The sequence below is a fragment of the Myodes glareolus genome, chromosome 17 (assembly GCF_982192425.1).
Source record: "Myodes glareolus chromosome 17, mMyoGla1.1, whole genome shotgun sequence".
Lineage (NCBI taxonomy): Eukaryota > Metazoa > Chordata > Mammalia > Rodentia > Cricetidae > Myodes > Myodes glareolus.
In genome coordinates, this window is record NC_142042.1 from 60,495,737 (window position 1) to 60,511,258 (window position 15,522).

Here is a 15,522-nt window from a genome sequence, read left to right on the forward strand (position 1 = left end):
CTCCTCACCTGGGTTACAATGGCATCAAGCCCTGTCTGACCCCAGGCATAGTCCCCAGGGTTGGAGTGCAGCATCCCGCTCCTATACGTGAGATGAGACAGACAGGATTAGGTGGGGTGGCCGGGCTCTGCCTTATAGCACTGGGGGGGGGGGGGAGGACTAGTAATGGATACTGTTCTCTCAGAGCTGAAAACTCACTAGTCCTCTAGAATTGAGAGGCAAAGAAATTCTCTGTATTTGAAAGGCTGACCAGGTTATCTAGAGATGTGCTTCTATTCTCAATTAAATTTTACCTAACTGGGACAAAATGTAAAGCCATCTAAAATGCCACATAATATCCCAGAATAAAACAGAGCTCACTGCCCATGAGTTAAGAAAGGTGTTTTGGCTGCCCCAAATCTACAGCAGACCTCCCTCATTCAAAGAGGCCGCACGTGTCCTGCACAGTAAGGACTTCCTGGTAGAGAAGCGGTCATAACAGTTCCTGTGATATGACCAACGCTTACAAAGGGACTTGGCCGGACTTCTTTCTTAGTGCTGTTGGTGCAGTACCTTGGATGAAGGCACAGGTTTTAGCTAGATCACATTTACAGTAACCAGAGGCTATAAAATAGAATAAATGTGGGGAAGGACTGAGGTGCCTCTGAACAGAAAACCCTCCTACAGCAACGTTAGAAGTCACAAATAACTAGAGGAAAGACGGTTCTTAGAAGACACTGTCTGTGATTCCTGCCATGCCTAAGTCTCACTCTAACACTAGACTATAAGTGTCTTTGGTTTGTTTTGAGAAACTTTCTTACTTTGAGAAAAGAAAGTAGAATGTTGTCAACTTCAGAAAATTCTTAAAGCACAAAAATCTTCCTGTGCAGTCCATAAGGAAAACTCACAAAGTAGATACCAAGCCTGGGGGGGGGGGCATGTCATTCTCCACCTCGACATTCTCCTCAGACCAAGACAGAAAAGGAACCAGGTATATCCAGACAGTATCTTAAGACCAGGACAGTCGTCCTGAGCATCCACAAGGAAAAGTCAGTTCTGAGTAAGTTTGGGTTCGGCAAACAATGGCAGTGCAACATCCCAGGCACATCCATATACTCACCTATGCAGCTTTTCCTTTCTCTATGATACAGAAACGAGAGCATCTAAAACGGTACTACTCAAGAAGAATAATACAAAGAATGGTCACTCACCAAGAAAAAGGATGTGGGGATCCAGGAATTGCAGAATTTGCAAAGAATCCTGCAAAGATCTGTTGTATGATTCTGTTAAAGGAGGGAAAAACTAATATAAAACACACAGAAATATTCTATAGACAATCATGGCTGACTATTCAACAACAAACACCCTAAACCACAATTGTTTCCAACTAGTCATCACACAAAGATAGCAGCAGAAATCGGTCCACTGCCTGGAGTGTGTGTCCATGACTGCTCTTTGTGAGTTCTTCCATCTTTAAAATTAATACTACTTTTGTGAATTAGGTTAGAAAAATACCTGATGCTATGATGTAGCTCTCAAAACATTTCCTTGTGTCTCTGATACTAATGAGAAAAGGTTCAAAGGATGCTGACCCAGAGGCATTCTGGACCCATTTCCTTCTTAACAAGGGCATTAAGCTAATCAACATAACTTTGACAGTAGTTAATATCAAACTACAGGGCAAATATGTCTACAAATTATTCAGTACTTCTCTCCCTTCAAACTTGGTTAGACTTAGTGATTTACATCTTGCAGACAAGATATGACACAAGTGACTGTGTGGCTTGCAAGATTAGGATACAAAAAGTTACCATGATTTTTTCCCTTCTACCCCTGTCTCTATTGGATCGTTTACTCTAAAAGAGCCAGTTGTCGTGGGGACCATGTAAGAACTCTATGGAAAGACCTGTGTGGTGAAGACACTAAGGACTCCTGCTAACACTCAAGTGAAAGAACCATCTTGGAAGATCTTCCACACTCAGTTCAAGTATTCCAATGATTACACCCACAATGCCACACAGTTTTTATTTCTAATTTGTTTATCTTTATGTATATGGGTGTGTGGCCTGCCTGATGTCTGGGCATGCAGTGTCCATAGAAACCAGAAGAGGGCATCAGATCCCCTGAACTGGAGTTAATCAGAGTCAAGTCATCATATGGGTACTGGAAATTGAACCAGGATCCACTAGAAGAGCAGCCAGTGCACTTAACTGTGGAGCCAGGTCTCCAATCCTGCAATGACTCTTAGTTTTTTAAAGGTATTTAGCAGTAGTTACTCCTGTCTTCTTGATTTTAGTGAGAGTGAATCAGCTTCTTTTTAAAGCAGGTTTGCTTTTGGTTCCCAAGAGGGTTAATCTTGTCGATTTGATGGGATCTAGACTCACCATGGAAACAAATCTCTAGGTTAGGGATTTTCTAGATTCGGTTTATTTAGCTGAGGTAGGAAGGTCCATCCAGGACATTGGTGGCACATCCCATGGGCTGATGGCATGAACTGAATAAAGATAAGAAGAGAACTGGGCAGCAGCACCCATCCCTCTGCCTCCTGCCTGCAGACACAGTGTGCCCAGCTGCCGCAGCTCCTGCCTCCATGACCTCCCACTGTGACGGACTGCACCCTGGAACTGTGAACCAAAGCAAATCCCTTTCCTCCCTTATGTTGCTTTTGTCAAGTATTCTATCCCAGAAATGTACAAAGTAACCAATACAGTTCCTAATATATACCCTATTATTTTTCCAAAGTTCAGTTTTCAGGGTATAGTGGTTCATCCCTATACTAACAGGGAGGTGAGGAAGGTGGATTGAAAGGTCAGTCTGGGCTACATAGGATACTCCAGGCAAGACATGGCAACATTCTGCCTTAAACAAACAAACAACAAAAAAAAACATGTTATGGCAGGAATAATGGTTCCTTTCTTCTTGGAACTTAAGTCTAAGGGGATGAATTCTAAGCAATGAATTCTAGAGACTGAAGTCAATACAGCATGTCCCTCCTCGTCCCCGCACTCTCTTCTCCTTGGCATCAGCCACGCCTTCCACCCATAACCGGAGGGCAGATGACAGCAGTTGAAAGTACAACATCTTTACCAAGTAAAAAACTAGAATTCCCCTTGGCTATTTATAAGCAAGTATGTGTGTGTTGGGAGATGCACAACGGATTCCTTATAGTAGACTTGTAGTGTCCAAACAGTGAAAACTGGTTTCCATGCCAATTCCCTATTTCAATAACCCTCAGAAAGTAATCTGGTATTTTCTGATCTTATTTCAAGAAATGATCTCTACTTGGTAAGAAAAGTAAGTGGGAAAAAAAACCTACTACTGACTATATAGTCAATTATGTTTGAACATCTAAAATCATGCAGGTTCATTTCACAATACAACATCTAACTAAAATTAAAAAGAAGTGGGTTGGGGCTGGAGAGATGGCCCAGTGGTTAAGGGTACTGGCTGCTCTTCCTGAGGACCTGGGTTCAATTCCCACATGGCAGCTCACAGCTGTAACTCCTGTTCCAGGGGACCCAATGCCCTCATACATATATATGCAGGTAAAACACCAATGTACATAAAATAAAAACAAAGAAATACAATCGTAATTATACAAAGGAAAGAATTCATTAAGAAATAATTTAAATGACCAAAATGTACAAAACATTTTGAGAGAACCAAAATCTTAACTTACAACACCTACAATGAGAGTAAAATAAAATAAATAAAAAACTCAAGATTGCTATGCATTGAAAAAATGTTGACTGTACAATACAATTCATCTGACATATGCTTTTTGTTGTTGCTTAGTTTGCTTTTGTTTTTGTTTTGCTTTGTTTTTTAGCTAAAGGCTCATGTAGTCTAGGCTGGTCTCAAAGCCATTATATAGTTTAGGTTAGCCTTGAAGTCCAGATTCTCCTGCCTTCACCTCCCAAGAGCTGGGGTTACAAGTATGTGCCACCACACCCCACTCAAACATATTATTTATTCTATTGTCACTGATTAGCAGACATTGTGGCTGGCTAATCATAAATCCATCCTCAACACCATTCACCTTGGCACCTCTCAGTAGAGAATAAAAAGTTAAATCTATACTCATCCAGCTTTCTTTACATCTGTGAGCAGAAAGCATGTGGTGACACAGGGAATTTTCTTAGCACAGAGTATGAGGTAGTAGAAGAAAAATTCCCTTTCCTTTAACAAAAATGTAATATAAAGCAGGCTTGGTGGCACACTCCTATAATCCCAACAAATGGGAGCCTAAGGCAGGAGGACTGGAGTTCAAAGTCAGCCTGGGCTACTGGGTAGATGTAAGAGCCTATGAAAACTGGTTTTAAGCAGGGAATGACATAGGAATGTCATATTAATCCACTGTTCTCATCTATTTAATTCTGATCTTTGCATTCTGTAGTAGTTTGAATGAGATTAGCCCCCAGTTGGTGGAACTGTTTGGGCAGCAATAGGAGGTGTGACTTTGTTAGAGGAGACGTGTCGCTGGAGGCAGGCTTTGGGATTTCAGCTCAAAGCCTTCCCATCGTACCCTTTCTCTGCCTCCTACTTGCAGATCAAGATGTGAGCTCAGCCACTCCAGGCAACATGGCTACTGTTGCTGCTGTGCTGTCTTGCTATGATGAACTCTAATCATCTGAAATCATAAGCCCAATTAAATACTTTCTTTATAAGTTGCTCTGATCATAGTATTTTATCACAACAATAGAAAATTAACTAAGACAGACCCCAATGTTATGTAATATGCTTACTATGCCTCTTGGTATCTTTCAAACTTTTTCATTTTACTTTTTCTTTTTATTCATTCATCCATTCATCCACCCACCCATCCATCCATCTATGCATCTATCTACCTACCTACCTACCTACCTACCTTGAACTCACTCTGTAGACCAGACTGGCCAAAAAATCATAGAAATCTATCTATCTCTGCCTCCCTTGTGCTGGGAATAAAAGTATGTACCACCACACTGTTTTTTGAGACAATATTTAACCCAGGTTGGTCTTGAACTCATGATCCTCCTCAGACTCCCAAATGCTTATAAGCATGAACTACCAAACCCAGCTTCTTCTAAAATATTGATAAATTCCCTCGGTGTTAATCTGAGAGATTAGTAAAAATGCTAGATGAAGTGTATTAGATATATCACTCTCTACTTAATCACCAATCCTTAACTGATAATACTTGAATATAACATTCAATTTAGTTTCATTTTCATCCTGTCTATACTTCTGTCTTGTTCACAAAAGTAAGTTTGAGAACCTTATAAAGATTAGATTATGCCAGAACGTCCTTCACTGAAACAACCTCTAAGAACTTAGAACAACAACTCACCCTTCAATAGCTGGAGACCGGTCAGGACGAGTACTTCCCCGAGACCTGTATCTTCTTGTCATTGGCAACCTTGGAGGCCGACTTGGTCCCCAAAAGTCAGTGTGAGTTTGGTGACCCCTCTCATTGGCTCTATTATCTTGGTCCAGTGGACTGCTAGTTAGAAATGGTCTAAAATCTTGTAAAATCATTGTGTGATCCAGACGGTCCCAGAGCTAGTAAAAATCAGTTTAAAAAAATAAACAAACAAAACACACATTAGGAAAAAAAAAGTTGTTTTTAACACTGAAATTTCAACAGCTCCAAAACAGTGAAATATATTTCCCCAATTTTACATAAGAGAGCACTTGCCTAGAATGAGGAAGACTCTTGGCTCAATCCCTAGCATTGTTTGATTATAAATAAATAAATAATCAAATAAGTAAATCACTTAAAATTTGAAATAATGAATTTTCTTCATATGTAAGAAAGCAAACAAATTCCTAGGCCCTTTTCTTAACCTGCCTCTGGCCAGTCTCCCCTTCAGAAATATATGAGCTAAAGGTAAGCAAAGACATCCACCCCATGCATAACTAACAATTCAGATCAATAGTATACCTTGGTGTTTTGTCACAAGTGAAGTCTACATTCCCAACAAAGCAAATACATTTCTCCAATTGTAAAGAACACATCATCACCATGAAGTAGAGATAGATGCCTATAAAATAATTCTCTTGACTTGGCACTCACATCAGAGAGGGGCCATGTCAACACTGTGCCAAAGTGTGGCTATATGTGATAAAGGCACTCTGTTGTACACATTTTCATCACTAATATGGGTGGGAGAAAGGCTCTGTTTGGGAGGAGAACCACTAAGCAAATGGGGAAAGGAAAGGTAAAGTAACATTTTAAAAGACTGTTTTCAACTTTGTGTGTCTTTGCATGCATGAGTGCAATGTTCAAGGAGGTTGGAAGAGAGCATGGGATCCCCGGGAGTTAAGGTTACAGGCTGTTGTGCTGGGAACCCCAACACCAGTCCTCTTCAAGAGCATCAGGTGCTCCTAACTACTGAGCCATCTCTTCAGTCCAGAACAAGGTTTTACAGAAAAAGACTCTTCTGACAAGAATTTTATTTTCAAGTAGGAAAATATAGATACCAATCCCAAAAATACCCCTGCCCCAGGAGGGAAAAAGAAACTGCTATGGTTAGAAGCTGAAAAATCCCACAGAGCCTCTTGGGGGACACTGGGGTGGCTGTGGAACCAGCTGGCTCTCTGCTTCCTATTTAGGAGTGAACAGTCTCTGCAACGTGCTCCTACTACCATGGTCTGAGCTGTCCTACAATGCCTTCCCTGTCACAATGAACTACGACACTCTGAAATCATGAACCAGAATAAACCATTCTCCCCTTAAACTGTCTTATAGGAACTGTAGTCGCACAGATAACTAATAAAATTCAGAAGTTCAGTATATACAGAAATTATAATATGTTAGCTAAAGGCTGTCTCAAAGGAGATAAAGACTTGCATTTTCAGGATACTGCCATAGCATTCTTTTCAGTAGCAGTATGTCATGTAAATTTTATGGATTAAGATTACCATCGTACTATATTCAATACATGCAAAATAACATATGAATAAAATGTTAAAAATACATTATAAGTCCATAAACCATCTCTTAGTTTACTGCTCTAAAGCTACTGAAATTCTCTATGTATCCCTCTCACAACCTCCAGAAATAACTGCTATCAAATATTTGTTTACAATTCACTGGCTTTTTAAAACTTTTTTATTTTAAAATGTTTGTTAGTATATATTAATTATACATGTAGATAATGTATTTTTATCATATACACACACTTCCCGTGGTAGTTTGAGTGTAACTGGCCCCTATAATCTCATAGAGAGTGGCACTATTAGGAGGTGTGGCTTTGTTGGAGTAGGTATGGCACTGTGGAGGCAGGCTTTAAGGTTTCTCATGCTTAGAATACTACCCAGTGTTTGTCAACTTCCTGTTGCCTGCAAGATAAAGGACTCTCAGCTATTTCTCCAGCACTGTATCTGCCTGCATGCTGCTGTGTTTCCCACCACAAAGAACCTCTGAAACTGTAAGCTACCCACCCCAGTTAAATGTTAAAGAGTTGTCATGTCATGGTGTCTTTTCACAGTAATAGAAATCCTACCTAAGATTCCCCATTAAATTCTTCTGTCCTTTTTCCACTTCTGCTGTCCTCTTACTCTTCCCAACCAGTCCCCTTCTACTTTAATGCCACTTCTGCTTTGTTTTTTGTTTTTGTTACTGTTTTCTTTTGTATGTGTGTTTTTGGTGACCCACTGAGTTTCTGCATGGTTGCTCACAAGTGAGGCTATCTACAGATTTATCTGCATGGGCACCTTGCCTAGTAGCTACACCACTAAAGAAAACGATTCTCCTCCCTTTACATGGGTTTCTTAGGATCCCAACTCTAGTCTCACTGAGTACTTTAGCCACAGAGCCATCTCCTAGCCTGGTTAACTATACTCTTTAGATTACTGCTAATTGTTATCACAACTAATAAAGTAGAAAACTCAAAGCACCTTCAACATCAGCAGAGGAACTTTGCTACTGGATTGGAAATACAAACTGGTCAAACTGATAGTACTAGTGTATTTCTAGCCTACTTTCCTCCCCAGATGACAGTGTGCCTGAACTGTAGAACAAAGAATAAAAGAGGACCTCTCAGAACTTTATTCCAAAGCAACACTAAGGATAAGAATAGTTTCAGGTCATCTGTCTCAGAGCAGACTTACACAAGCATATGGGGGAGAAAGCTCATTAACAGAACTGGGTCTTCAGGACACAACTTACATAAGTAGAATCTAACAGTGAACAATTACAGTGTCTTAGTAAAACATTCAAAAGAGTCACAGTTTAACAAATTTGGTCTTGAAAAAACAACAAAATAAGTTACTCTCAGTAGAAGTAAAAAGACAAAGCTTCCAGCATCATTATAAACAAGAGAGAGAGTTGGGGCAGCTGAGCACACTTCCCCACAGTGAGGACTGGAGACTGGACGCCAGCACTCAGGTAACAAGCTAGACATCCCAGCAAGCTCGTGTCTCCTGCAGTGAGGGAGGAGACAGCAGGATCACTAGGGCTTGATGGCTTCTGGCGTAGAGAAGAAAACTCTGCCTCAAAGGAAGAGGTAGAGAGTGGCAGGATGACACCTAAAGTCCTCTCTTGGCCTCCACACATGCACACACCCAAACAGAGACACACAAAAATACATAAATAATCTCTTAAAATATAAACAAAATAACCAATAGGGTAGATGGTATCTTCCATTTGGCAGAACTTTCTCTGAGCCAACTACAATCACATCCACATACTTAAAATGTCAAGGTCTGCTCCTCAGAGTTAAGGAGCTAACTCACTGTTATTAAAACCAAGGTAACTATAAATATATTACAAGAAAACTTGTACAAATATGTTAATAGCAGAACTAGTCCTAAGAGTCCCAGAGTAAATGTCCAGTGGCCATCAGCTAATAGACATACAAATCTACATAGTCACAAGGAGCTAGGTAGGCTCAGCTAGCAGCAGACTGCCTGTCTACATATTGAAGCTGGGAGACTCTCAGCACTAAAAGGAAAAAAGTGAGTGCCTAACAATGTATTGTGCAGCCACAACAATGAGGAAGCAGAGATGCATTGTTAAAGCATGATGAAACTTGAAAACATCATGCTAAGTAGAAAAGAGTCCATCGGAAAAGGTCACATATTATGATTTCATTTATAGTTACTGTTCTACACAGAAACAGAAAATGGATTGGTGTTTGGTTAATATGGGGGAACTGTGCAGAAATAATAAGTATAAATTAACGGTTAGAAGATTAGAGACAATGAAAAAGTTCTGGGGACTAGAGAAATCGTTCCTTCCAATCAGTAAGGTACTTTCCAAGCACAGGCCCTAAATTCAATCCTCAGGAAACCACATTAAAAAAAAAAAAAATCGGGCTGGAGAGATGGCTCAGAGGTTAAGAGCACTGCCTGCTCTTCCAAAGGTCCTGAGTTCAATTCCCAGCAACCACATGGTGGCTCACAACCATCTGTAATGGGGTCTGGTGCCCTCTTCTGGCCTGCAGGCATAAACACAGACAGAATATTGTATACATAATAAATAAATAAATAAATATTTTTAAAAAAAAAATCCAAGTGTGGAATTGTGCTAGCACTGGGGAAGTAAAGACAGGCACATCCCTGGGGCCAAATAGCCAGCCTGGCCTATTTGGTAGAAGACCGTCTCAAAAGAAATGTGGACAGTGCCAGTGGAAAAACACATACACAAGAGAGACAGACGACAGAAAGAGAACATGTGTGTAAGAGTGTGATGTGCGAGTGCTCCGGAGTTTGTGGTAATGGTTATACAATGGTGTGAACATACTAAAACTGATGAATTTCATTCTTTAGGAGTGAATTATATTGTGTGTGAATTCCTCTCAGTTTGAAAACACAACTAGATATAAAAAAACACGTAGATCAAGAAACAACACTAATAACTTCATAGCCTACTCCCATCAGACATATTATCTAAACAAATTCAACAAAGAAACTTCAGAGTTAAACTGTACCATAGGGCAAATGCACACATCAAATCTCTACAGAAAGTTCTATCTAACAGTAGCAAAATATATATTATTTTCAGCAGCCATAGAACTTTCTCCAAAGCAGATCACACTTTAAACTATAAAGATATTCTTAACAAATACAAAAGAAATTAAATAATTTCTTATATTTTATCAGATCATAATAGAATAAAAGTAGAAATCAATGGCAAGAAAAACAACACATTCTATAAAAAAGATAGAGATTAACAAGCAATCTTGATTGATCAATGGCTCACTGAAAAAAAATGTTGGAATGTATAAAGTTTCCTACAAACAAATGAAAACACAATTTACTAGAAGCTTTGGTAAACTGTGAAGGCAGTTCTAGGAGGCAAACATATGGTGCTTAGATTAAAAAAATAACTCAAGTAAATAACTTGATGATACACCTCAAGGTCTTAGAAAGAAAGAATAAGAATAAAATAAATGGTGGTACACACCTTTAATCCTAGTGCTTGGGAGGCAGAGGCAGGCAGATCTCTGTGAGTTCAAGGCAGCTTGGTCTACAGAGTGAGTTCCAGGACAGCCATGGGTGTACAGAGAAACCCTGTCTCGAAAACAAACAAACAAACAAACAAAAGCATAAATTCAAAATCACTTCATAGGAAGTCATAATGAAGATCAGGGTAGGAAACAACAAAACAGAAAGTAAGAACAATAAAAAGAATCAATGAAACAGAGTTCTTTGAGAGACAAATAAGACTGACAGACCCTTTGCCAAAGTTGTCAAGAAAGAATACTCAAATAATATTAGAGACAAAATGGGTATATTGCAGCAAATTCCAATGAAACCTTGGGATTCACTGTGAAATATCTGAAAATTTACATCACAATAAATTATAAAACCTAGATGAGATTAATACATTTCTAGATATCTATGGTTAAAAATTAAACCAAAAGGCTATGTAAACTCAGGTGTAACAAGGCCTGTAATATCAGTCTTTGGAAGGCTAAAGTGGCGGGGGAGGGGGATTTCCATGAGTTTGAGGCCAATCGGCCTACAAAGAGAATTCCAGTCCAGTCTGGGATAGAGAGTCCCTGTAGAAAAAAACGAAAAAAGAAGAGAAAGAAAAAGGGAAAAATACTTAATCACTCCTATAACATAATGCTACTGAAATAGTAAGAAAGTGTCTTCAATGAAAAGGCCAGGACCAGACAAATTCATTCAATCATACCAGACCTTTGAAGAACTAAAACCAATGTTCCTCAACCATTCCACAAAATAGGCCTGGAGAGATGGCCCAGCAGTTAAAAGCATTAGTTGTTCTTCCAGAGGTCCTGAGTTTAATTCTCAGCACCCACATGGCAGCTCACAACCATCTGTAACTATAGGATACAATGTCCTCTTCTGATGTGCAAGTGTACATGCAGACAAAACATCCATATATATAAAATAAAATTTAAAAAAGAAATAAAAATGTGATTTTGAAAAAATTCCATAAAATAGAAAGGGAGCATTACCAAATTCGTTCTATGAAGTTAGTATTATACTGTTACCAAACAAGAAAAGGAAAAAAGAAAAACCTCCATAGATCAATCTCCCTGATTAACACAGATGTAAAATTTCTCAATAAAATATGTAAATAAAATTCAAGTACACATTAAGAAGTTCATACATCACTAGGTGGTAGTGGCATGCACATGCCTTTAATCCCAGCACTCAGGAGGCAAAGGTAGGCAGATTTCTACGAGTTCAAGGCTATCCTGGTCTATAGAATGAATTCCAGGAAGCCAGGGCTACATAATAGACAGAACCTGTCTCAGCTGGGGTGGGGGGTGGTGCAGGCCTTTAATCCCAGCACTAGGGAAACAGAGGCAGGCTGATCTCAGTAAGTCTGAGGCTAGCCTGGTCTACAAAGTGAGCTCCAGGATAGCCAGGACACAAGGAAATCCTGTCTTGAAAAAAAAAAATAGATAGAACCTGTCTCAAGGAATAAAAATATTAAAAACAACAACAAAAAGAAATGATAATCCATTTATATTTATTGTGACAAGTCAATGTAGAATCACCCCTGATTTCCATCACAAATAAATGGCTTAAAACAATGTATATATGTACACAAAGTCATTTTATAAAGCCATAAAGAAGAATGAAATGTCATTTACAGCCAAATGGGTAGTAGTGGACACCATCATGTTAAGTCAGACTCAAAGAGACAAATAAATATCACATGCTTTTGTTTATCAGTGGAAATAGTTTAAAGATTAAAGGAGAGGATGGGGAGGTACTTGTCCACAAACCTAATGATCTAAGTTCGACAAGGACTTACATGGTGGATAGAGAAAAAACAACTCTCACAAGTTGTCTTCTGACCTGCACACATGCACAGTAGCATGTGTAAGGTCTCACACATGCAGCACACACACAAATAAATTAATATAACAAAAAATTTTGGGTTGGGCAATGGCAGTACATGGCTTTAATCCCAGAATTGGGAGGCCAGCCTGGTCTACAGAGTTCCAGGAGCCAGGACTACAACACAGAGAAACCTGTCAAGAAAGAAAAAGAAAGAAAGAAAGAAAGAAAGAAGGAAGGAAGGAAGGAAGGAAGGAAGGAAGGAAGGAAAGAAGGAAAGAAAGAAAGAAAGAAAGAAAGAAAGAAAGAAAGAAAGAAAGAAAGAAAGAAAGAAAGGAAAGGAAAGAAAGGGAAAGGAAAGGAAAGGAAAGGAAAGGAAAGGAAAGGAAAGGAAAGGAAAGGAAAGGAAAGGAAAGGAAAGGAAAGGAAAGGAAAGGAAAGGAAAGGAAAGGAAGGGGGAAAGGAAAGGAAAGGGGAAAGGAAAGGAAAGGAAAGGAAAGGAAGGGAAGGGAAGGGAAGGGAAGGGAAGGGAAGGGAAGGGAAGGGAAGGGAAGGGAAGGGAAGGGAAGGGAAGGGAAGGGAAGGGAAGGGAAGGGAAGGGAAGGGAAGGGAAGGGAAGGGAAGGGAAAGGAAAGGAAAGGAAAGGAAAGGAAAAAGGAAAGGAAAGGAAAAAGGAAAGGAAAGGAAAAAGGAAAGGAAAGGAGACAAATTAAGGAGACTGTTTGAAAAGAGGAAAGAGAACAGTAAAAGATCTTGCCATGTAAAAAAACTGGTCTCAAACTCACAGATATCCACCCGCCTCTCCTTCTAAAGTGCTTGAACTAAAGGCATGTGCTACAATGTCAGGATTTATAAATTCTATCTTAAAATTACTACCACTTGAGACATAAATGAGATTTTTCTCCATTTATTTCAATGTTCTTTAATTTCTAAAAGTAATATTTAATAGTTTTCCCACTTGGGATCTTAAATATTTCATACTTTGATACTATTACAAACGATATATTTTTCCTCTGAAACTGGGTCCCACTATGTAGCCCTGGCTGTCCTGGAACTCACTATGTATAGTAGGTTGGCCTTGAATTCAGAGATCCACCTGCTTCTGCCTCCTGAGTGCTAAGATTAAAGGCATGGGCCACTACATATGGCAATAAATAATATATTTTATAATTTCAATTCTCAATTGTTCATTGCTAGTATATAGAATAAATACTGATTTAAATTTTGTATTGTTTATTTATTGGGAAATATGCATGTGCGTGCAAGTGTGTGTATCCCACAGTGTGCACATGGCTGTCAGAAGACAACTTTTAGGAGTTGGCTCTCTCCTTCCTCCATGAGATCCAGGGACTCGGGTAATCAGGTTTTTATGAGAGCATTTTAACTGTTGAGTCATCTAACCAGCCCAAACTTATTTTTCTATCTATCCTACAACCTTGTTAAACACACTCACAGGTACTAATGTCTTTCTTGTAAATTCCATCACATTTTATATACAAAAGCACACTTCAAATCTGGGTGTGGTACTATACAATTGTAATCCTAGCACATGGAAGGAAGGCACAAGGATCAGGAGTTGAAAGCCAGCCCTCAGCTGCACAGGTTCACGGCCAGTGTAGCCTTGAGCTCGTGTCTCAAAAACAAAATAAAGTCAGAACATTTCATTGCAAATCGAGACAGTTTTACTTCTTTCTTTCCAGGAAAGATGTCACTCTGTCTCTGTCCATAGCACTAGCTTGCTACTATTGCACTAGCTACATAAATATGATGTTAAATGAAAGTGTTGGAAGAACGCTCATCTTCTCTATCCTAAAAAAGAAGCACTTAGTCTTTCACCCATAACTGTATTAACAGTAGAGTGTCTTTGTTTGTTTGTTTGTTTTTTGCACTTTGAAAGGCAGTTCTTACTGATTTCTAGTTTACCGAGGTATGCTTGTCCGTATGTGCACGTATGTTTGATTTACATAAGGTCAGAAGTTGAAACAAAGTATCTTAGTTAGGTGTTCTACTATTGCTGTGAAGAGACACCATGACCACAGCAACTCTTTTAAAGGAATAGTGGGGGTGGGTGGCGCACACCTTTCATCTCAGCACCCGGGAGGCGGAGGCAGGTGGACCTCTGTGAGTTCGAGGCCAGCCTGATCTACAAGAGATAGTTCCAAAACAGGCTCCAAAAGTCTGCCTTGAAAAACCAAAATAAAATAAAATAAAATAAAGGAATACACTTAATTGAGGTATGGCTCACAGTCTCAGAGGTTCAGTCCATTATCATGACAACAGAGAGCATGGCAGCTGGGAATTTGGCGGCATGAAGGCAGACATGGCGTTAAAAAATTCTACATCTTTTTTTTTGGTTTTTTTTGTTTGTTTGTTTTTGGTTTTGTTCTCTGCTTCCTGAGTGCTGGGATTAAAGTTATGCAACACCACTGCCCAAACATCTTGATTCAAAGTCAATAGGAAGTGAACTGTCTTACTGGGCATGGCTTGAGCATGTATGAGACCTCAAAGCCCACTTCCACAGTAATAAATACACTTCCTCTAACAACACCGCACCCACTCCAACAAGGCCACACATCCTAACAGTACTACTCCCTTTGGGATTCATTTTCTTTCAAATCACCACATAGAACATCTTTTTTATTATTATACACTCTGTTATGAAACTGAGTGTCTCCACCTCAAATACATATTTTGAGACAATGTTTCTCAATGGACCCCAGAGCTCACCAGCTGTCCAAGGAAGGTTGAGGAGCCACCTGTCTCTGCCTCCCCAACACTGGTTATAGATATATGCCTCCATGTATGTCTGGTTTTTTCCTGCTTAGGATCAAACATGTCTCTTCATACTTGTACATTCAGCACTTTGCAGACTGAGCAGTCTCCTTAGCTATAGAGAGTTTGAAAATCAAGAATGAATGTTAAATTTTGTAGAAAGGTTTTGTTGTAAGTTTTGAAATAAGATAATCTTTTTTAGAGTATTAATATGGTAAATTATATTGGCTTGCTTATTTTTGATTGTTGAACCAACCTTAGATTCTTGGGGTAAATTCTACTTGATCATAATATACTTCTCATTTTATATATTGTTTGGTAAAGTTTTACCTATGTTCTTTACATCTATATTTAAAAAGATACTGGTCTGAACTTTCCTTGCAATGTCTCTTTTAAGAACCAAAATTATCTTTTTATTTTTGAAAAGTACTTAAAGTCCTTTAACATAGTAAAACCATCGTTTTCATCATGTCTATTTCTAATATATATGTAGTAATATGTATGTATATATGTGTGTGTGTTTGT

The 15,522-nt window shown here is 39.1% G+C and overlaps 1 protein-coding gene across 1 annotated transcript in view; it reads right to left on the bottom strand.

Moving 5' to 3' along the window:
- The window catches only part of Rnf115 (ring finger protein 115), a 59,020-nt gene that overhangs the window by 5,276 nt on the left and 38,222 nt on the right, over positions 1–15,522 (bottom strand). Inside the window, exons 4-6 of the mRNA XM_085677956.2 lie at positions 5,309–5,520; positions 1,191–1,262; positions 9–81 (exon numbers count right to left, since the gene is read on the bottom strand). Of these exons, the coding sequence (XP_085534082.2) occupies positions 9–81; positions 1,191–1,262; positions 5,309–5,520 (357 nt within the window). The remainder of the gene's footprint in view (positions 1–8; positions 82–1,190; positions 1,263–5,308; positions 5,521–15,522) is intronic.